The sequence below is a fragment of the Pyrgilauda ruficollis genome, unplaced genomic scaffold (assembly GCF_017590135.1).
Source record: "Pyrgilauda ruficollis isolate IOZ18807 unplaced genomic scaffold, ASM1759013v1 scaffold28, whole genome shotgun sequence".
In the NCBI taxonomy this organism is placed as follows: Eukaryota; Metazoa; Chordata; class Aves; order Passeriformes; family Passeridae; genus Pyrgilauda; species Pyrgilauda ruficollis.
The window spans coordinates 9,552,445-9,576,469 of NW_024524155.1; the positions used below are offsets into that span (position 1 = coordinate 9,552,445).

Here is a 24,025-nt window from a genome sequence, read left to right on the forward strand (position 1 = left end):
GGATCTGAGGAGGCTTTCCCTGGTATCACAGTGGTGGTACAGAGGTTGTTGCCCAGCCCCTGTGTTCTGTAAAGAGATGGCCATTCAATGAAGTACAAAAAAACCTTCAGAATCTTCTTAGCATTGCACTGCCAAATAAGAGCAGTTCATTCTTTTACTATTTCTTTTCCTCATAGCGACTTTGTTTATATTTGGTGATTTAGGGAAGTATAATTTTCTGATGGGAAGACTGTATTTAACTATGATTTCTCTTTTTAAATGGAAATCCCCAAAGAACCCACTAGGTAAGAGAATAAAGAAATGAAACCTCTTTCCTTTGGTTTTTTTTTTTTTTTTTTTTTTGTTTGTTTGGGTTTTTTGTTTTTTTTTTAATTTTCACCTGGCACTTGAAGTAGCCCTTAGAGAGAACAGGAGAATGGACTTTAAAATTTTTCTTCTGGTTCTTTTTAGTTGTAATTCTTCCAGAGACAGGAAGGCTAAATCCCAGTGGTATCGGTAGCTACAGAAGAGGCCAAACAGCTGATATCAGGTACCATGTGGTTCATCAGAAAGCTGAGAAACCTGGCAAGTTTCAAAGCCTTGGATCTCTGTGGTTTTGCACTAGGACTGAAGGATCCCTTACTTCTTATTCAAAGCAGTGGAAATCTCCCAAACCAAAAGCTTGTTACAAGATTTCTACCATTTAGAGATGCAGTATTGGCATCTGTCTCTCAATCTTTGCCAAAATCTTGACTACTTTGTGCCCTTTCTGCTCTCAGAGTTGCCCCTTACTTCTGCTTCATTCTGAGATGGAGCCCCAGCCTCACAAACTGAGCAGCCCTTCCTCAGCTGACTCCTGCCTTTGGCTCTTCTCAGCAAACTGGTGGCAGCCTCAGGCCCAAATTCCCTCTCCTTTTCATGGATATACCTTCAGAAGTCATCCTGCTGACCTCAGCTCCATTGCAGCACTATTAAAAAGGGAAGAATCAGAAGTTTAAAGTACATGTGCATTTCTCTATACTGAGAGCTTGGAAGAAGCATGTGAGTACCACAGACCACATAGTGCAGGTAGTGACAGCAGCTTTTACTTTCACAAAGGGTCATGAAGGCACCTGCCACAGGGGTAAAGTCCTTTAGAAGAGGAATGCTCTATCACCATAAACTGAGGTTAACAGTTTTTTTGTTCTGGAAATTTTGTGTATAATATTTGAAGATAATGTCATTTCACAAAACACATGAATTGATCACATACTTCTCAGGAATCATTTACATATGCTTTGGTGTGGTAATTGTTTTTGTGTAGTAATTGTTTTCCAAGCTCTTCTGTACCAACAAAAAAGGATGTGATTCCTTTCCAAGTAAGCAAATGGCACTAAACAGAAGTATCTGCAATTTCACAGAATAAAGAACATATTGCTCATATTATTAGATTTTTAAAAATAGAAATAACAATGAAATTTATTTGCTAAGTCCATCTAGAACTCTTCAGGTTCATGTCATAGGGGCTTTGAGGCTGGTCTGATCCTGCCATAGCTGCCCATCTCCTGTAATCCTGCTCCTGCCTCCCCCATTGCTGCAGTGGCTTGGCTCACTTGGAGGTGTTTTCTGGAGGCAGTCCACACGAGCCCATGCTGTGGAGCTGCTGTTCCTTATTTTAGCTGTACCTGGGAGGAACAATCTGCCACCAGACACAACTGTTCAGAAGCATCTTTTACAACACATGGGGCCAAGGCTGGGTTGAGCCCCCCAAAATCAATGAGTACACAGTTGAAGGAGGGCTTTGCAGTGAAGCCTTGGCTTTAGTGTAGGTATTTCATTTATTAGAGGAAAATTATGAGACTTAACGTTCTCTGTGCTCTGACCCTCCAAGCTTCTCTGCAGACCAACTCTTAATAAGTGGAAAGTAACAGAAGTCTTGAAATAACCTTAGCAAAATCAAATAGGAAAACCAAAATAAATTATCTCCAAGTAATACAAAAATGTCCAGAACATGATTAACACCTCCTTTGAAGGATGAGACATGGTGCCATTGGACACAGTAGCTCAATTTCTGGTTTATGGACAGCAGCTGTACTCCAGGCTATGTGGTATGAGCTTGTGCTGCGGACCCACAATATACCTTGACAGAAAAGGTGCAGGCAATTATTGCACTCCAAAGCAGTTTAAGAGCAATCACTGAGTGCTGCTACAAAATTGCAAGCCTGGCAGCAAAAAAGGATATTAATAAAGAAATCCAATGCTTGCCCTGGTCACCTTATTTGACCTTTCTTAAAGTGAGACTGAGCTCGGGAAGTGCAGACTGGAGTTTGATATGAAATGCTTGAGATAGGAGAGATTTAGGAAAGGATTACAACTGAAGTAAAACACACAGCAGCAGTTTAACCTCTCTGGTTAATTCTCTAACTGCTTTCACCTGCTTGCCATGAAAGTTTGTAAGGATCTGACCACTTTGTACATCCACCAGTGAACATTGCCAGCAAACTCCGTCAGGACAGCAAGAAGAGTTACACCAGATACAGAGGAAGAAGGAAGGCAGGTCTTGCTGGGGAGAACAAACAGGAATTTAGATGAGCAAAGGTGTTCCTTTCCATGGTGGATGTTAGGAAATGTGAAATCAACAGGAAAAGATTACTGAAAGGCTAAGATTTTACAATATACTTCCTTGCCTTAATGATCCCAAATAGGTGCAGTCTAAAGATGTGAAAGCAAGCTTAATTCTCAAAGTCACTTCAGTCACTTCAACACTGCCATTCCTCCTTCCCAAACACAGTGGGAAAAAACTCCACAGCTTTTTATTATAGGCTAATGCCATTTGCACAGATAAAAAGGACATGTGCAGTCATTCTGACTGTCCTGTAACAGTAACAGATGGAAATTAAACAACAGTAATCAGGCAGCAGCATGTTTACAGAGGGGCATTAGAGCAACGGGGGATGGACATTGTTCATCTTTGCAGGTTTAGCTCTAAGCAAAGCTGCTGAAGGCCCTGGTCTTTACATCCCAGCCAGCCTGAGGTGAGGGCTGTGGGCACACCTGGCATGATGGCAGAGCTCAGGCATGAAGGAGACAAATTCCTGTGTGTGCCTGCATGGGTCAGTGCATCCCGCTGCTGTGTGGGGACACACTCACAGGGCAGGGAAGAGGATGCAGATTGAGCAGGAACAACTCAGTAAATGCTGTCTGTTGGCTCAAGCACCTCCAGATGCTGACAATAGACTGGCCTATTGCACTCCTCTGGCACCCCAGCTAACATGGCCAAATACGGTCATTTATGGCAGATTTCCCTGCTTAATTTTGTTAATGTTTATTTTAATACATAATGCTGAGGCTGGATTAACGAACTCAGAGACTAAAGTACTTGCTGCTAAATGTCACAGTATGGTCAGGTGGCATTTTCCCACGTGAACTACATTGTAATTCTGCACAAATGAGGTCATGGGAAAAAATAGGAGGATAGCTTGCTTACTGCAACCTACTCACAATTTAACTCCTTCAATGCGAGGGGTCAGTTGTGCAGATGAATTTTGTGATATGAATGTTTTTGTGGAAGTGTTGACAGCTCTTGCAATAGCTTCCTCAGTTTTGCAAGTCTTTTTGCTAACGCTCTGTCTCCTGGAATCAGGAAGTAGAGTGAAGATAGGCAGAATTTTTTTTTTTCCAGAAAGAAAAATAACCATCACAAATGCAGAGAAAAACCTTGCAATTTTGGTAATACTCAGAAAACAGAATATACAGGAAAACAACCTCTAAGAAGACAATCTGCCATATAAAAATTAATTTTAATTGCATTTATTTTGGATCTTTTCTGAACTAGAATGAAGATGGAGATAGAAATCTGCGGTACAGACTGAGATCAGAAAGATGGGATCCTTCACTTCATAGCTAAAGCGAATAAACTGGTGCATGTCTGGTATACCTGACCCTGACTTCTAAGAGGAAGACATTTATTTGGGTGGCACTTGCAGATTTTCCTGGGATGTTTTAAAGTTTGGGCTGGATGTAGCCTTGAGTGACTTGGCTTGACCTCATGGATGGCCCTGGTTTTAGCAGGATTTTGGGCTAGAGATCTCCTGCTGTCCCTGCCAGCCTGAGGGATCCCACAACTGATACTGAGCCGGGCTGTGGGCAAGCTGAAGGGCAGACAGCAGTTCTCAGAAGGGATGTCTCAGCAGAGCAGCAAAAGCTCTTCCAATTCTCTAAGGTCCAGCTTCTTGAAGAAATACTGCTAAGATTCACAGAGGGATAATGGTGAAAACATAAGTAAAACAAATATTTTCTGTACTAGTCTGTCACCTGTGATCTCCCCAAAACCCATAACATTCCTTTCTTCAGCTTCTTCACCCTTTGTGTATAGGGAAAGAGAGAATGTGCTCAGTTTATTTAATCAGTGCAGATTTGCAGTCAGCTCCTATCAGGTACTTGAACATAGTTGAAAAGGCCCAGTAATGCCCCACAGGGGTAATGATACGCCCCCAGGCATATTGGAGAGCTGAGCTTGCTGCAGGCTGAAAGAGACTTAATCTTGTGCCATTAATAATACTGCAATGCTCCAGGACTGTTGTTGCACAGATATTGAAGGGAATTTTCAGTTGGCATGGGACAATCCAAGGAGTAAATATACATTCCACCCTTCCCAAGTCAAACCTCTCAAAACAATCTCTGGCTTATCAGACTGCGGGCAGAAGGGCCCATCAGAAAGCATATTTGGTTGCTTCTGTTATCACTGTAATGGTACCAAAATTCTTTTAAAAATGGTCACTTCAAACAAAACATTTGGCCTCCTTCAGTGGAAGCCCTGCAGCTTTCAATACCAAAAAGAAGAATTCTTAATTCTGCAAACTAAGGCATGGAAGCAGGGTAGGACTATTTAGAGCTTTGATTTGTTCTGAATAGATGAGAGGCTGAACCTGACATTACAGAGTGAAAAGATCAAGGTGGTGCTTTTTTTGGGTTTTGGGTTGTGTGTGGGTTTTTTTGATAACCCATTCTGGCATTCAGTGGTACAGCAAAGGGAGGACTGACTTGGCAGCCACCTCATGAACTGCCCTGGAGACTTATCTACCAGTCAGCAAGGTCATTCAGCATCTTCAAGTTCACTACAGAACATGACTTTATTGAATATATATTTATGTGTATAAGGAAAAAATATCAGTCGTCCCAGTGAATAGTGAAGGCACTGCAGCCCCAGGAGTACAATAAAGTAGGTGGAAAAGGGCATGGGCCTCTCCTGAGGAGAAAGAGTCAGGTTTTATGTGAGTTCAGGCTGTAACTTAGTGCTGCCACAAGAATGGCTCCTGCCATTCCTCATCTGTCAGTAGCACATGTCCCTGCCCTCCAGCCCCTCTGTTCCCTGGCTTTCTGTGCCTCGTGCAGGTTCTGGCTGGGAAGGAGTCAAATGTGGATGTGGGGGTGTGAAAGCAGGGCAGTGTGGGGGGCAATGCTTCCTTAGAGGTGTTACCATATGCTGGGTTATGTGGAATAAAGTCTGGAATGGAGATTTAAAAGTGGTAAAGGGCTGAGGGGCTACAAGTGACTTTGGGAAGGGTTGGTGGCAGACTGGAGAGAGAGGTCTGAGAACCAGTTGGAAAGGGGCAGCAGGTGACCAAGGATGGGGTCACATCCTGTAGTGCTGAATAATTGTATGAGCTTCCAATGTGCTCTAGGCTGGCCACAGAGGCAGGAGCCCATCAGAGCTGCTTTATGGTGCCAGGAGAGGAGGCTGCAGGCAGGGCAAAAGCACTGTTGGGATGGGTGGGAAGTTGGTGCAAAACTGTGGCCAAACTGCTTCATAGCAGCCAACCTTCCCGAGGCTGGCAGGAGGATGAGGAGCTGACCTTTCCCTTCCCTGCCAGGAGGAATTCAGCTGACTTTTCCAAAGGAAGGCACCGATTTTACAGGCAGAGGGCTGAAGCACAGGTTGCTGAAGGGGCTTGGCCAGCTGTGCATCACCAGCCCTGAGCAAGCCCATCCTGGCCATGATTGTATTTACTGGGCTGCAGAGAGACCTTTTGCTCGCTGAGCTCTTGACAGTGTCCAGCACTGAGGTATCAACACAGCTATTCAGACTTCTTTTGTATGCTTTTTGTACAGCCTGACAGGCAGTTCAGCTGCTGTAGTGTGGAAAGTAAATTTTTCCAATCTACTTAAGAGGAATGTTTTCCTTTATTGTTGCATGATGGAGCATGTGATTGAAGCAAAGCAAGAATCTGTTGTCAGCTCTGGGCCTGACAAGCCTGAAAAAAGAAGAAATGTGCTGGAAAAAATAACAAGTTATCAACACCCATGGGACAGAAGATCCTTCTCCCCTTCTTTTCCCTAAACTGACTGATTCCATCTCAATTAAGCAAATCATACATTGCAGCAGCAAAACTTGTCCAAGACTACTTTTTTTTCAAGGATTAGCAAATTGATGAGTAAAAGTTTGTGTATTTTTAGCAGAGGAGACTGGAAAAGCTGAATATGTAGTTAACCTTCAGGTTCACATTTTAAGGAGTTTAATTACATTTAAGGAACCTCTGGGCAGACACCTTGCCATTTAGGAGAGTAGACTGACGAATGTTGTTGCTTAACACAGTTGCTGTTGCTGCCTATGAGATGTAGAGCTACTCTAGTTATCTTCAGATTAGCCTCTCTCAGACACAGATAACAATCTGCCTGCATCACCCAGGGCTCTGCATGGGCTTATTTCCCCTGTTTATGCATGTTTCTCACTAACAAGAGAAGTCTGCCGTCATCTATACAGCTTCTTGGCATGGAAAACCTCCCACTGAGCAAGTCAGCTCCATGGCATGGGATAACTGGGCAGCTCTGCCCCCGCTCTGACCTTCAGCTCTGGGAGTGCTGTTTTGCTGCTGCTTTGTGCTGGAACTCGTCTGCCTCCACAGGCAGTAGCAGACCAAAGGCCACCTCTGTGTGAGCTGTAATGAGGACATAGGAGACATTATCTTTGTCTAGTCTGCTGCCTGTGGTTTGATTTGAGATAAGACACTGAATGATTTCTAGTCCCCTAAGGATGTCTAACCTAGACATCTTCCCGAGATTAGTCTGTCTGCCAAGGATGAGTTCCTCATTATCCACATCACTGTTAACCCTGAAAAGTGGGTTAAAGTCAAGGAGTTCCCTTTCAGGAGACTACTCTGAGCCAGGAGCCCAGAATTTTGGTTTGGCAAGAGCAGTGACCATGGGCCTGGGGGGTATTGTAAAACGTGGTATGAGGACACACTTTGTAACCTGCTGTGCAAGTCCATCATTTCTCTCCTAAATGCAGACGTGCACAAGGATAGCAGAAAGTCTCACCAAGTCCTCATGTGAGCCGAGTCCAACATCACTTTGACACACTGCTTATTTTAAAGCATTAAACACAAACACTTGTGCAGCTGCTTTTTTAAGATTGAACAGTGCCAGGCTTCTCTGTGATTTACAAGTTGTTTTGGAAATATTCTGGTTGCTTATAGCAGGTAGCTTTACTCTCTTTTGTTTTTTAACTCTCATCCTGAACAATTACCTCCTGTCCCTTCATAAAAATACTTTTATTTTTACTCTAAGCTTTAAACCAATGGGATTGTAGGGAAAGCATTCTGGAAAGAAGCCCTCAGGGTCTTGTTAGCTTTGTTAATCCTTACTTTGGCTTTTTTTTTTTTCCTATTTTTCACTCCCAAGAGGCATAATGCAAAATCTGTGTGTAATCAGAGCTAGAGACTATGCGTGCTGTTCTAGGATAATATTGTCTTACCCTGCTCTGCTTAGTTCCTTGAACACAACCCAAAAAGCTTACTGGCTTTAAAACAACTACTCTAAATCAGTACCCATAATACAAGTGCCCTTGTCTCAGAGGCTAAACTGAAACAAATTATATTTTTTTATCCTTGGACAGTGCTATCTAAAGATCTTATAGAGCTTAATAAACATGAGTTTAGATTTGTAGACGAGGTAAATGAGATACTGTTTGAAGTGAAATGAGGGCATTAAGGACCTCGCTCTTTGACCCTTGAGTAGGACCCTCACAGTCAATGACAGCGCAATCTAACCCCTCAGAAGCAGGAAACAAAAGAGCTGTTTTCACCAGGTTGTCAACTAGGTGGGATTGCAGCTCTAAAAAGCAGAAGTGTATTATTTTTCCTTTGTTGTCCACCCTATTGACCTCTGCCATTTCAAAGTGGGTTATTCCCTTTCATCACCCACCCTTGGAAAATGTCTTGCTTGTAAAGGCTTTTCTTCCTGGAAATCTCTCTTGCAGAATGTGATTCTGAATACTGAATGTCTTCCCTTAAAACACTGGGCAAACTTCCTTTTTCTGTATGATTAACCTCAGCACTATAGTACTTCACAATGTATCTCAGAGCCAGAGAAATAAACTTTTCTCCAAAGTAAATGGAGAAAAACATTTTTAATAAAATACATCTGTATGATAGCATGCATTTTTCACATAAGGATTGATTTGCAAGATTTATCCATATGACCTGGAGACTGTTGCTAAGAACTAAATCCCCAGAATTTCAAACCATAGCACTGTTTCCTGTTACATGAGGCACAGGGGAAACCCTTTATATATCTGAATGCTTCACAAAGTTTTACCACAGAAATTTGCCTTTTGAGAATAACTTAGAAGAATCTATATCAAGTTTGTCTTGTCAGCCATGGGCCTCAGCCCTGACAGTTTTAATGGGCAGCTGGGCAGCATAAATCTTGTACTGCCATTGTAATGTACGAGTGGATGCCGAATGACCTGCAAAAATGTGAGTTCTCCAGCAAGGATCCCAACTCTTGCTCAGCTGCTTAGTGCAGGGCCCACATTGATTGAATATGTTGTCCTACTCTCCTGGGTGTCCCCCTCAGAACTCAGTATTTCACAAAGGCCATGTTCCCTACCTTATTCCTGCAAAAGCAGACCCTGTGTGGCTATATCTAGAACTTTAGCTGTATCTCATATTGACATCTGGTCCTGGGAATTCCCCTGGGAAGAAGTCCTACTCCTCTGGTTGAAGAAACACTGGAATTTCCACATTATTCCATCCCTGGAAAGGGGATATGGGGTTGAGGACCTAACAAGTAAGGCAAGGGCTCTGAAACTGAAGAGCTGCTCTCCAGTGTGTGCTCTGCTCTTAATCCCTGAAATAGCTGGCAGTGCTATCCACATGGATACCTTTAAGGAAAGCACTGAGGAGCTGTGACACTTTTAGCTGAGTTGGCTGTGCTTGAAGTACCTGCGAGAAGCACCCTCTCACCCTGCTGAAACACTGATCCAATGAGGAGGAAGCAGAGCAGAAAAGTGCCTGTAACATGTTCCTGCTTGAGCATCCCGCAGCAGAGACAACGAGACCAGGCAGCACCGGGATTTTAAACTGAATTAAAGGCATTAAACGTTAGTGGACACAAGGTGCTGCCCATCTTGGGTGAATGTGGATGAGCCAAAGTTCAGTGAAGTGGTCAAGACCCCTGTGGCTGCTAGGTGTGAGGACAGCTCCTATCTTAGCAGCAGAACGTGCACACAGGGTAGAGGGGAACTGTCATCTCTACCGAGTGTCCCTTCTACTCAGCTCCAGCCTGAGAAAAGTACAAAAGCCTGTGATTTCCATCTTCTTTAATGACACTTTGTTCAGCACAACATAATTATACTTAGTGAAGAACATAGTTTAAAAATAGATTTCTCTTATACTCTACAACCAAGCTCATTAACACTTTATCACTTTCATAATTCATTAGTTCCAATTTCCCAGGAATTGCCATGAACAGTGATTTTTTTTTTCATCTTAGCCAGAAAGATTAAACTCTGCAGGAAGCCACAAAATTGAAATCTTTTGAAAAAGCAGGAGTTGGATGCACAACAGGAGACTCAGGCAGAAGTTCAAACGGGGGAAGTTTCAGCCCTTCCTTGACGAGGAAAAAAGCCAGAAACAACTGGCAGTTAAGTAAGCATACTAGGAAATACACGAAAGACAAAAAAGACATAGATTGACCAGGACAGTGTAGAATTGTGCAACCAAAACTGAAACTACAGCTTTGAAATCATGTGGAAGAAGCAGAGGCATCAGATTACAGAATAAATAAAAAAGCCTTGAGAAGAGAAAAAAGACAAACAGTGTCAGTGTTTTACAAAAACACAGCATTAGAAAGCCATATAGTACCATCCACAAGGTCGTTCAAGAAATAACACAAGAAACAATGCTAGAGACAGATACTAGGAACTTCCCAACAGAGATGTTGCAGAAAGGTACCTTAAACACAATAAGGACTTCTGCCAATGAAGTCTAAATTTCCCTCCTTTAGAACCATCCAGCTGAGGATCTTTCTCTTAAAACCACCATGAGCCAATTGCATGAATAAGGGTCAGAACTGGGGAACTGGAACAATAACCTGAAGGAATTGTTACATCACACTGGCACATTTCTGCCAAGCACAGCAGATAGGACAATCACAGTGTATCGTGACAGACACAGCAGTCTCAGCTCTGGGGCTATAGCAATCACTGTAACACTCCATTAAAATACCCAGGACTCCTTCCCCAGTGGCAGGAAACTGCTAACCTGCTAACCTGAACTGTCAGTGTCTGGGAGTAAGAATTTTGGTAGCCTCTGCCTTGGAGTGATCCCATCCTCATAGCAAGGTTTACTCATTGAGGGTAGAACAGCAGCAAAGCTGGCCTGTGCTGCTTACTGCAAAGGTCGTGGCAACTGTGGTATCAAAACAGAGACTTATATCAAAGGAGAAAAACACCTCTTGGTAGGACACTCTGAATTTATAACCTGAAAATAGAAATAGAAAACTGGAATCACACCCATAATGATAAATCTCACAGTTTCCCAGAATCTGGAAGATTGAGAACATCTAAGCACATCCAGGCAGGACTTCTGAGGATGGTTGTTTTCTCAGCAGTCCTCTGTCAACATAACTGCTGCAGAATAAGGAATTCGTGTCTTTGAATTCAGATGTCTCTGAAGGACTACACAGATACCAAAAACAAGTGGATAGCACTTACAGTGCCACTAGAGAGAAGAAGCTGAAGTAATTGAGTCCCATGAGCCTGTGTAAGCAATAAGATGGAAATTGGCTTGGTTTGTCCATGTAACCAGAACAGTAGAACTAGCAAACACAATCCTGTGGGGAAAAAATCAGAGAGGAAAGGAAGGGACAGTGCTCAGGGACAGTGTGACTCAAAGACATCTGCATCTGGATGGAGAAATGATGGGGAGATCCAAGTGCAAAGGGAGCATGAATACAGATTCGAGTCAGTGCCTAAAGATGACACTCTTCAGACCATGCTGGTGTTTGAAAGAGGAAGATGAGACAATCATAAATATATATAACAGTTCATAACCTGGCCTGTTCATTTACTGAGTTGCCAAAGGACACAAAAACAGAGTATTGTCACCAATGAACCACTAATTCATGTTGATAATGCTTCTTTCACTCACAAGAAAAATTCAATTACTTCTTATCTCTTTGTTTCAGACTACTCAAAATTGCCCACTGATCTATACATTTCCCCTTTTATTTCCTGAAGGTGACATTTTCCAATGGGCTTCTAAATATCAGGTAAAACTCAATACGCTGTGGCAATATATTTGGCTCACAGAACCCAGCCTATTTTTCTCTCGCTTTTGATCATATTCTTGACATTCAGGCACTGTTACGGTGAGATGTAGATATTTTCTTGCTCTTAAGGTGCCTTGGATCTAGTTTTACAAGCCCAAGAAAGGTGAATTTTTCCTTTGCACTTTTCATCAGGATTACAGCAGTCTGGCAGATGTCTGCTTGTAGATTCTGCTAGAGTCATGAGTTCCTATAAATGGCAGCATCACGATCCCTCCCTAAGCAGCAGTTCTCATGTCAATGAAATGTCCCCAGCTACCCACAACACACCCACAGCCAGAGAAAATCACCTCTTCCTGATTGTCTTCTCAGAGCAGGGTGCCTTGAAGGCAGCAATGGCTCTGGGGGACAGAAATATTGTCCCCAACAGCCAGCAGAGCCCTTTTAGCTGTTCAAGATTGCTATTTTCTGCATCTTTGCAAGAATTAGAAACATGCAGCAGGATGCACATTATGATCTCCACAGGTGAATGGCAACCATTCCCACAAGACAAGTTCCTGTACCAAACCCATCATCTGCCAACCAAAAGAAAAGCACTACTTATCAGTGATGTCTGCTGGTGTCAGCAGGTGTCTAGAAAAAAAATAGGTTAAGAGAAAAGTGTTACATTTTCTCCCAAGGAATTTGTTCCCCTCAGGAGTTTGCAAGGCAGAATTTCCCCATGGGTGCTGGGCTGGGAGCAGATCCAAGTAGCCATGGCAACCCTATGCAGGCTGCTTGACATGGCCACTGCTCAGAATAAATTTTGGGCTGAGTATTGGTCCTGATGGTGTTAGTACCCCGAGTAATGACACATCTAAAGCACTATTCTTACTATTCTTCCATCTGTTCTTACTTGTTTGCAGGCTGCCCAAAAAAGTCCCAGGAGAGCTGTGGGTCTCTGTATGATGAATTCCAGCCTGCTGAGAAATATGCTTGGTTTTGTTACCTTCTGTGACCTCCCAGAGCAGGGACAGTCCTATTTATATATACCACCTGCTGAAAACTTCTGTCCTTGAGCTTCAGCAGCTTTTTGTACCTAGTCTTCCTTAGCAGTATAATTCCTGGTGATTTGTGGTGTTTTATGCAATTTAACTATATATGTGAGGAGGAGAAGTAGCTATGCAGTGGCAAGGCACTTATATGTGGAAACTCCTGACACAGAGGCACTCAGACTAATATTTTTTTGCCTGACATTCAAGCTCCCTAGTGGCAGAGCTTCCTGGCACAGAAACAATCAATAGTCCCTATCCAAGCAATTTGCTCATATATGTGAGCTTGTACAGGTGCAGCCTGGTCTGTTGTGGATACCTGCAACTCAGAATGCCAAAGTGAGCATGTAGTTCTTGACAGAAAAAAAAAAAAAAAAAGCCCAAAAAAAAAAAAAAAAACAAAAAAAAAAACAAAACAAAACAAAAAAAAACAAAAACCCACTCCCTTAAAACCATTATCGGTAAAAAGGGCTTTATTTAATAGATGGAGATTTGAGCAAATTCAGACACTTGGGGTTTGGTTCATTCTCCAGAGCAGGACTGGGTTTTGTCTTTATTTTTGTTTCCTATGTCAGAACTGCAAAGCAGATGGGTTTCAAACTACAGAAATTGTTCATGGTAGATGTTTAATGAAAATCCCTGACTGAAATATGATTCTTATTACGGAAAAAGAAAAAACTTGCCAAATATGATTTTTCCAGTTGCGAGAGAAAAGTGAGAGAAAGGGATTGTTTTGCTTGAAGTACATTTTAAATTCCACATTGCAGTATGGTATGGGTGCATACACTGGGGTTAAACTGTTCATGCTGATCCAACATAAACTGATGCTAGGAATGACTGTTGAGAATTACATGGTCTTTGTCTCTATAAAAAATGCCTACATTGTAGTATTCATCCCAAAATAACAACCTGCTGGGCCTGGGCTAGAACAAAGGGAGAAGTAAAAGGAGGAAACGCCTGGTTTGGGGAATGAGATATGAACCTGAACAAGAGACAATCTTGAGCGTTTCCTTGCAGGGGGATTATCTGCTGGCTGGAAAACAAGAGCCAGGGCACAGGGGTGAGGCAGAGGAGACGCGGCGGATGTCTCCTTCCTGCAGGCGCGGGAGGCCCTCCTTTGCAGGAGACCAACCACCAGGCAGGCATGGCGAGGGGCTGGAGACGCTCACAGGGCTCTGAATCACGGCTGACTGAGGAAGCTGAATCACAAGAGCTGAGCTTTGAGTCCACAGCTCTGACCTGTGACCTACAACAGTGTGAAGGAAGATGCACAGCATCTGTGGGCAGGGCCACGGGGGTGGGAGCTGGTGCTGCTCCTCAGGGACTCCTGGCATGCTCCTGTGGCAGCTCTGGAGTGCAGCTTTGAGATGGTTCTTTCCCACCAGTAAGTGGGCATTTCTGAGAATCCACTGCAGATTTCCTTACCCTTGTCGATGTCCGTAGTGGGGCCCTGTTGTGTGCAAACAGGCATAGAATTTCTGAGACTATAAAGCTGAAGCAAAGATGGACACATCTCTCCTGCAGATCCAGGTCTTTCTCTCTGCCTTGGGTTATCAGTCGGTGAAACTTCCTCCACCGGTCAGTGAATTTTTTCTAGTTTAAAAGCCAAAAGCTCTGTAGTAACGTGAGATTTGGGCTGCACAATGTTCAAATGCATGTCTTTATTAAAAAAAGGTCATCTTAAAGAACTCTGCAATATGGTGGATTGTATTTTGCCACTTAAAGGGGAGTGCAGTCACTGAATAACACCATGGGAGGGAGAAGACAGAAGAGATACAAATAGGCTGTGCTGCCTGTGTGACCCAGGTCAGAGCCCACACACACAGTAATGAAACAGTAATTTCTATTTTTTGTTTCTTCAAAGCACTTTGTCCATCCAGACCAAACCAGATTCTAGCACGGAGAGTCACAAGGTCAGCCCTGTATGTATTGCAGAGATGCACATCCTTAGAGACAGATGGGCTTGTAACGATCCCTTTGGAAGTGAGCTGGGAGGTTTCTTTCTTCCCATTGTTTCCGTTAGTGTCACAACACTTGGATATTTTGAGCAAATTTTCAGAAAGCCAAGCTGAGATATTTCTTCTCTAGTGTCTCCCTGAAGAATCATGTTGCATTTGGCCACCTGAAGCCAGTTCTTTATGCTTCTTCATATTATCCATGCAATTACTGGACTGTCACAGAACACAAGATGTGCCAGCCAAACCTACCTGCTTTGTTTTTTTATCATGTAGCTCAAAGAAATCAGCTGCTGACTGTCTTTTCCGTTTCTCACCAGTCCTGTACCTGGAAGGATCTGTCCTTGTATTTGAGGATGTTTTCAAATTGATTGCCTTCTACTGTGTCAGCAGGTGAGTTGCATTCATTGCTTCCATGGCACAGTCATTTTGCCCTCCCCTCTGGTCTGCCCTTCCCCAGTCCCAGCACAGACCCCTCTGTTTCCTCTGCTACCCTCCAGCCTGCCAGACCAGAAGGTATTTCAGAAGGTATGAAATACCAGAAGGTATTTCAGCTTGTATCTACAATGGGGCCAGATCACCCCACAAGCACAGCTGTCCCTGCAGCTGGAAGCTTTGTCCATAGGGCTGCTTCCACAAAGAACAGAGGCACAGGACAGAGGCTGGGGGCACAGGGAGGAAGAAGGGCCCTGAGTTAACTGTTTAGTTAAAGCTTTAAGCATACACACACAAACACACACACACACAGACACACACACACACAGACCTGGTAGCAGCTTGGCAAACCTTCTAATGCATTGTTGCCTCTTGGTGACTCAAAGCACTTAGTCACCTGTGGGGAACCTGTCAAGGAAAGTAGTCCTGAGACAATGTCTTCTCTTTAGCTAAAATTTGAAATGAAAACAAAGTGTTTGTTTGCTCAGCACAGAAATAGCAATAATAATGGGTACAGAGATGGAAGAGACCTGTAATGTCGTTTTCACTAGTGCAAGGTTTGATCACCAGCTGATGATGCCTGCAGCCTTCTCTAATCTGTGTCCTCGTGCTTAGCACACTGCAGCAATACCTCCACCTACTTACCCCATCCCTACTGCAGCAGGCCTGGCTGTGAGCTGGTTGTAGACTTTTGACTTCCCCTATGTAAACTTACATGACTCTTAAAGCAGTTATTTCCTTTTAAGAGGAGAAAGCAGATTAAGATATGTTTACAAGGCAGTCACATCAGTCACTTGGCTAGGTCACACAGTAGGAACAGTCTGTCTGGGCGCTACAGCTTTTCCAGCCAGTCCCCCACTGCTCTGAGGGTTACTCCTGCAGCCAGCTGAGTTCAGCACTACTGAGCCACAACTCCTACCTGCACACAATAAACCATGCTCCACCTCACACTTAAGAGACATTTAGCCATCTAGATGTATATAGACCCTATAGAATGGACATAAGTTAACCCCTGGACTCTTATAAAGATTTCTTTCTCACTAAAGCAAAGAACAGCCCAAACGCAAAATAGAATTGGGCATTTCTACTAAGTGGTTGGTAACAGAGAAAGTATGCTCATTTCTGCTTTCCTGCAAAAAGGATCATGACCTGATAAAAGAAAGAAAGAAAGAAAGAAAGAAAGAAAGAAAGAAAGAAAGAAAGAAAGAAAGAAAGAGAAAGAAAGAAAGAAAGAAAGAAAGAAAGAAAGAAAGAAAGAAAGAAAGAAAGAAAGAAAGAAAGAAAGAGAAAGAAAAGAAAAAGAAAGGAAAGTTCTTCTAGTTGATGCCTTATGTTTTAGCTTTTATATTTTTCAGATTCTATACTGCAGTATAGTTCTGTGCGTAGTTCTGAGTTTCATATTAAGGGATGGTAAGCTCTCTTCACAGAGGAGATAGACAAAACAATTCCTTTCCTAGCTTGGAACCAAGGACAACTGACCCAAATTTCAGGCCCAAGAGCATAAACAATGTGGACTGAAGAGAGAAAAACAAGAGGCATGGGACTTCATAACCTAAAGCTGTAACTGGACAATTAACTCCGATATGCTAATGAACAAAAACTTTTAGAAGTGAGAGATCTTGTGACCATGTGCATTTTGTGACCATTGTGGGTTCATCTCGGGTATGGCCCTGGCTGGGATCTTGTACTGCCCAAGGTGTATCCGTTGAGGCCTTTTAATAAATCCCTACTTTATTCTTTAACTCTGTGTAGCCTCTGTTCTAGGTCAGCCTTCACAAGGCATCAGTTCAGCTCCTGTTAGAGATGTTACTTCTGAGTGTCAAATACACTTTCAGATGGTTCATATGATTTTCCAGGCTACTGTCAAAAGACAAGATAAAAAGGGAATAATTTTCTGAGAGAAGCAGGTAATAAAAAGACACTGACCTACCATTTGCTGGCAGCTCATAGGAGCTCTCTGTGATGGTGAATGTAGAGCCCTGAGAACAGGGATGTAGTAAATTGTCTATGAATACCTGGAAACAGCTTTTCAGGGCTGACAGGCTCTTCTCAAAAAAAAACCTTTGGCCTGGATATATTACCTGCCTGTAGGTAACAGGTGACTTGGTGGCTGGTCTGCAAGCTGCTGCCCCATTAATAAAACCAATTTTTTTTTTCTATTAGGGCAATGTCCTAATATTTCCTGATCTTAATATGTTTAAAAAAATAAAAATAAAAAGAAGGGAACTATTCATGCATATAAAATAACATAGAAAGCAGAACATACATGGACCCTCTTCCTCTTCATCTTCTAAACCTCATATCTGCCATGAAAAAATAATAAGCCAGGGATCACATCAGTTTATGTGAGTGTGACCACAGAGCGCTCAGCAGCGCACAGAGAACCCATGGAGAACACAAAACATCAGTAAGGTATGCATCCGTTAAAAAGGTCAGAAATGGGCCCCCTGCATTCATCTGTCAACAGACAGGTCTGCAGTCTTCTGCTTTTTTGGGTGTGCATTTGTTTAGCAGAGATCTCCTACTCACAAGGCCTGTTTTTTTCTATACCATGTAGAACATTTTGTAAAACTTTTTATGTGTAAGATGATCCTGCACCATTCCTTGCTACCATTTAGGGACTGGCTTTTCTAGTCCTTGTTAGAATGGGAATTGAGGCAAGAACGGGGTTAGCAAATTGTCACTGGGCAAGAGGCAAACCTGAACAGTTCAGTGGCAGGCCAAGGGCTCTGTTAAATTGCTTGAGACTTAGGGTGTGTTTCAGTGAAACCCAGCCAACATCCTCTGAGAAACTCTATCTTTTTTTTCAGTAGAAGTACAGCATCTTTCCAGAAACCAAGTACTCAGAAGTCTGAGAGTAGAGAGTTAGAGGGATATGTGTTTTCTCAGTGTCATGCAGCACTTGCTCACTGTCTGTCCCTTCACCCAGGGGTTATCCTTTCCCAGGTGGGGCTTTCCTTTCCCAATCCCTCTGTGCCTTGCTGTGTGCCCATGCCTTACTTACAGAGACTTTTAAAAGAGGAAGCAGAGTAGTGAGAGAGAGGTAAACAGAAAGAAAAAGGACTTCAAATCCTTTCCACATGAAAAAGATTGGCTTTTCTAATAAAAATAATTACAATTTGCAGCACCTCACTTTTAATGGGAAGATATTTCAACCCTTGTGGCCTTCCCTGAGGTAAGAGGCATTCCTGCTCTTTTCAGAGGACAGAGCCAAGACACAGTGATTAAGTCAGTGCTATGGCATGAATCATCACCACAGAAGCTGGTGATCTTTTGTGAAATCAGAGCAACCCAGTCTGGCACAATGTCCATAATTCCTTACCAGCCGCAGAACACAGCTGAGATTGTGAGCCAATCCAATCCTAAAACCAAGTGAAATATGGAGTTCCTAACAATTGCGGGGTTTGTCCTTTTGCTACTTTTTCATTGTGTTTGTTTCTACAGGGATTTGCTGCCCTTTACCCTGAAGCTGCCACAAGCAATATTAGAAGCCAGTAGCTTTCAAGACCTTGAAATTATCTCTAGTCTGGGGATAGGTAAGTCCCTCAAAGCAGTCAGATTTTCACTTGGACTCGTGAGAACAACAGTGCCTTGCAGAGATATAATGCAACTGGAAGATAGATTAACTATTGTCTCTGGAATAGCCAAAGAGGTCTGAATGCAAGAGGAAGATGTTTATGATCTTTATGTTCATAGCAGAATGCTGACAAAAAGGGCACTTGCCCCTTTGGCCATAAACCTCCACCTGGATCTCTATCCAGAGTGTGGTCCCTACAGTCTGGGTAAGCTGAAGTGCAGCACGGCCTTTTGGGATAACTATACACTTTGGAAGTGGCTCATGTCTCTGCTATAGGGAAAACACCTTTGCAACTTCTTCTGATGTGTGGGGGCAATGCTGATGAAAGTGTGATATTTTTGAGTTTTGATATTTCTGCTTGCTCCTGCAGGATTTCTAGTTGGTAGAGAAATATGGATCATCCCAACATGTTCTCTCACCTCACAAAAATCACATGCAAAAGGAACATTATTTTTAGTGACAGCACCAAACAAGCAAATTTTAGATGAGAGGTAAAAAGTCACAGATAGGAAAAGCAATTCTGTTAACTAAAGGAACTCTCCTTTCTATTCCTTTTCATTTAACACACTCCACTTGAGACTTCAGGAAGCCACTTTCATGCTCCTTGGTTTTTCAGTTTTCCTTCAGGTGTTGAAAACAGCCAAACAACGGAGAAAATTGAAAAGTTAGCTCATCTAGAGATATTAATTAGAGCACTCTCACTATTTTTGGGTCCTCTTCCTCCCAGAAAGCATGGGTAAACCCCACTGGTTTCAGTTCAGGCAGCTTTGTTGAATATCACCAACAGATTTGCCTCTAACACTTTCAGCATCCTCTATTTTGAGTATGCTCCAATTTGTCAAAGCATCCTTTTATGTATATGTCCAGACAGCACTTATTGCTGATAAAAAGGTACTTTACAACTTGAGATAACAAGTTGCACACTTAATTTTTTATAATAAGTCTAAAACTTTGGATGAAAATGTAGGAAGTGTATCATGAATCTGCAACCTTCAGTCTAATTTGAGCCAGCAGAGGCTATCTTGATTCAGGCAACAGTTTCCAGCAACTTCTGAAAGAAGAGGTCAGTTAAAGCACAAGCACCAAAGCAATATTGGTTGTAGTCTTTTTCCTTTTCTCCTGTACTGGTGGTCATAAAAGTAGTGAGGCTTGGAAATTTATTTGTCATGGTTTATTTCATACCAGTCAAGTTTCTGACAATGGAAGAAAACCTGCTGTTATGTGCAGTCTTCCTGGGAAGTGATATTAGCTTCCTGAAGTGCCATGCTGTCTTAGAGTCAAACAGGCTCAGCTACTGACAGATGCTGTTTATTGCTTCCTGGAACAAAATTTTGTGGATACAAATGGGGGCACAAACTATTAAGTGCTGCCCAAAGTGGCACTTCCGAAGGAAACAAAGCATTGTCTGAAATTCTCATATGTTGCTTTGTATTTATTTCAAAGTAATATATGTTGCAAGGGGATAGAAGTAAGATGTCTATCTGCAAGCTGAATTGTTCCACAAAGGATCTGGCTGTTCTGTATGTTGTGATAGAGGACGTACTGCACACCCTCTAGTCCTGACCTCACTGGTACAGAAGTTCTTTTAGGAGGAGAATTAGCATAATTGCACTGCACAAACAGCACATACCGTCACAGACATGCGAAAGACTCCAAGAACTCCTTAATTATTCCTCCTAGAGTGCAAGATAAGGGAAGATCCAGGACAGCAATGGGACATGATCAAACAGCCTTCTCTGCAGCATGAGACAGTGTGGCTGTGCTGGGAAATGCCTGCTCTGATGCAGCTGTGTTACTTGGTGGAACCACATCATCTATTCCTTCCCAGCCTGAGTGCAGCTTTGCATTTCCATCACAGTGCCTTATCCTGACCACTACTGAGAAAAACTATGAACTTCCCCTCTATAGATTGGTTTACTCACCATTTCCTCAGCCCATGAGACTTCACAGCATTATATTCTGACTTAAAACAACTTCCTCTGTCCTGCATTTGCTGATACCGAGTACAGCTGGAGAGCTTAAGGAAAATGGTACCCCAGCCAGTCTCAGATGTGAGGAGGTTGGCAGCATGGTGTTAGTATGTGCAGTTGCATCTGCAGGTCTTCTCCCAACTTCTGTTGTTAAGAGTGCTGTTGTTCCTAGCAACACTACTAGTTTAAGCTTCTTAGTTCTTCTCCCTGTCACAGTAAGAAATCAGAGAATAAAGCTGTTCTAATGTCCATCGCCCTAAGATAACATGGTGACATGCTTATAAAGTTGAATTTGCCATGGACACTAGCCTAGGCTGCGAAAAGCGAAATAGGCAATTTTATCCTGATGGGAATAGACTGTCTTTTAGCTCACCTCTTGACTTGAGAGCGGTACCCCATGCTCAGCACCAAGGGTCATCCCATATGTGTGCAGCCCCATCCATCCTGTCTTGGGCCCAGCATGTGAGATTTTGGCAGTGACACCAAGCACCAGGCAGGGTTCAGGCATTGTGTGGCAGCCCCATTGTGTCCCTTGAAATCCACACAGAAAAGTATGCCACTAGTGTCAGCTCTGTTCTAGGGACCAAGCATGCTGTCTGCATCCTTGTGTTTCCAGGATTTCCCATCTTCCCCTTATCCCTAAATCTATGGGCATCTATACAGTTCTCATCCAGTGAATACCCTCAGAGGTTTATCCCTTTTCCTTGGTCAGAACATATGAGGTTTGTTGGATCCTGTTTCCTGATGCTTCCAGTACGGGACCCTGGATCAGCAGCTTTAATATTGATTGAAAACAATCAGATCCGTAAGGCAGGTTTGAAACCTTACCTTCAGAGAAAAATAAATCAGTTGAATGTGATAGTAAATGTATTTTAAAAATGTACCAATGCTTTGTAATTTTCCAAAACAGATATTAAAAAACAAATCATAATAAGATATTTCTGACAGAAATGACTATTTGCATGTGAAACATCATCTTTCTTTTTCAGTCATAGTTGAAGGCACTGAAGTAGTTAACTATTCCTGTGTTCTTCGTTATACATCCTTCCTGTGTACAATCTTTTGCATCATCTTTTCTCTCTGACATCTGCAGGCAGACAGTCTCCAGGCAAGGTGCAAGGCAGAGCGGCCATGGATATAGATAACAGTCATACAGACTTTAATGGTAACACTAATCTGGGGAAGGTGTTTAAAATCATATTTCCAGACTGGAAGGAATCCTGGCAAGCAGGATCAGACCCTGTGTAGAACAGACTGCCACATGAGCTCGCTGCATAGTAGGGTGATGCTCAGCTGTTGTCTCCTGGTGCATGTTGGATCCTGGCAGTCCATCTCAGACCTGCACCTCACTGTTGTGAGCAAGAGGCAGACACAGCTTGCCTGGGGTCTTCACGTCCTCCCCTCAGGTATCCACAGCTATTTGCATTTGGAGGGCAGTGATCACTGAACAAGCATAGATCCCTTCTCACAATCATTTGTATTTGTTACTTGTACCTTCCTGCTCATACTGAAAATGCTGAACAGCATTAACAATTTTCACTAGATAAGTGTCCTAAAATTGACAGGGGAGAGAATTCTGGTGAAGCTTCTGAGCTTATCCCCTGGCTTGAAGAATTTCATATGCATAAAACAGGTAACTCTTTCTTCACACAGTTTTGTGCAGAGGTTTGAAAGTTCAACATTGAAATTTGTGTGCCATTTCTTTTAACAATAAGTATATCTTCTACATATCATTAGCAGCTAAAATTCTCTCAGATTTTTTTTTCATTTTTATTTGTCCTTTTTTTATTTTTTTTTTTTGACAGATTTCTGGGATTCCTGCTTAAACCACAGAAGACAGGACTTATCCCACCCTGCAAAAGACACTGCTTTCAGCACTGCCCAGGCAGACAGTTTAAGATCTACCCAGTGTTTTGCAAGTAGCACAAACCACTGCTCATGTGAAATTGAGCTGTCAATAGGAAATGACAGACTGTGGTTTGTGAATCCTATTTTTATAGAAGAGTGCAGTAATCCTTGTCCTCCAGATGTATCTTCTCCTAAAGGCCACTCTGGGAGCACTGAACTCCCCCCTGCCACCATGATTACTGAAAAGAGGTCTCTTCGACGTCCTCCTCCCCCTCCACCTTCTCATGCTCTCATTCAGAAATCTTCCCTGAAGCTCTCACAGGACCCCATGAGTGCCTATGAAGAAAACAAGCTACTTATTAAGCCACTAGGAAAGAGCTTTGAGGAAATGAAAATTGACAGTGGTGATGATAAAGAAGAAAGGAAGCAGAGCTGCTTGGCCAATGCACCCTTGGCAGGGAGCCCCAAGAAGGGCTCCCAACCCTCTGCTCCCCCACGGAGGCGGCTGAGTGAGAGGACCTCAGAGGAGAGCTGTGTGGGTAATCCTGAAAATTGTGAAACACTGAAAGGGGAAGGAACAGAAGAAAAGCAAGATACAAGTCAAGAGAGCAGAGATAAAATACTGCTGTGCAAAAAGGCCATAGAGATGCGTGGGGAGGTTCCCAAAAAGGCTGTATCACAGTTTCAGGAGACAAAGCCTGAACCTGCAGAGAAGAAGGAGGACATGCCTAAGATACAAAGCAATGCCACTGAGAAAGGAAAGTCACCTCCTATCCCACCACCAAGAAGGAAGAGAATTTCCCAGGTACCAAGGAACCCCAGCTCCTGCCAGCCGAAGCAAAGAACAGCAGGCGAGACGGCCGTGGCCACAGGGCAGGCTGTGTGCAAGGGCAGCCCAGCTACAGTGACGGGTGGTGCCACTTGCACACACACCAAGGCTGAACCGGGACATGGCCACAAATCTGTCAGCTCAGCTGAGCTGGAAGGGTCACACTTGTCCCTGGAGGACCTGGGAGGAAACACCGTGGCTCAGGCATCAACATCTGAGCCAGACTCCTACTCCACCAGCAGCACAGAGGATGACCTGGAGATGCTGAGTAGTTCATCTGGTAAAAAGACACGCTCCGTGATCTTGGCCAAGGCCAAAAACAGGCTGTCCTTGGTGAACCTGTCCAACGTCTTCACAGTCTTTTTGTCTAGTGACAGGAAGCTGCAGAAGAAGATAGTGGAGCTGGCACAGGACAAGGAGTCATACTTTGGTAACCTGGTGCGGGACTACAGAGTGTACAGTTTAGAGATGATGGCAAAGCAGAGCTCCAGCACAGAGATGCTACAAGAGATCCGGCTGATGATGACGCAGCTGAAGAGTTACTTAGTGCAGAGCACTGAGTTGAAATCTCTGATAGACCCAGCCTCCTACACAGAGGAACAGTTAGGTAGGTAACTGTGGTTTATTCATCCTTGGGCATGGTTTAGGAAGGTGAGGGAGAAAGAATTATGTAGACACAGGCTCTGCTTTGCAGAATTATAAACCATCTCCTAAAACTCGAGCAGCATAAATTGAAGTCTGCTCTCTGTTTGCCAACACTTGGAGGAACAGCTCAAAAATCTGGAGACCAATGAGGGGAAAAATCCCTTTATGAATGTTTTAAAGGGAAGAGTTTAAGCAAAAGACACATGTGTTTGTGTGTATGAGAGACA

The 24,025-nt window shown here is 43.1% G+C and overlaps 1 protein-coding gene across 1 annotated transcript in view; it reads left to right on the forward strand.

Annotated features, from left to right (window-relative positions):
- LOC121355929 (ras and Rab interactor 3-like) overlaps window positions 1–24,025 on the forward strand; it is a 152,724-nt gene that overhangs the window by 112,299 nt on the left and 16,400 nt on the right. Inside the window, exons 19-21 of the mRNA XM_041471814.1 lie at window positions 14,815–14,887; window positions 18,374–18,465; window positions 22,282–23,760. Of these exons, the coding sequence (XP_041327748.1) occupies window positions 14,815–14,887; window positions 18,374–18,465; window positions 22,282–23,760 (1,644 nt within the window). The remainder of the gene's footprint in view (window positions 1–14,814; window positions 14,888–18,373; window positions 18,466–22,281; window positions 23,761–24,025) is intronic.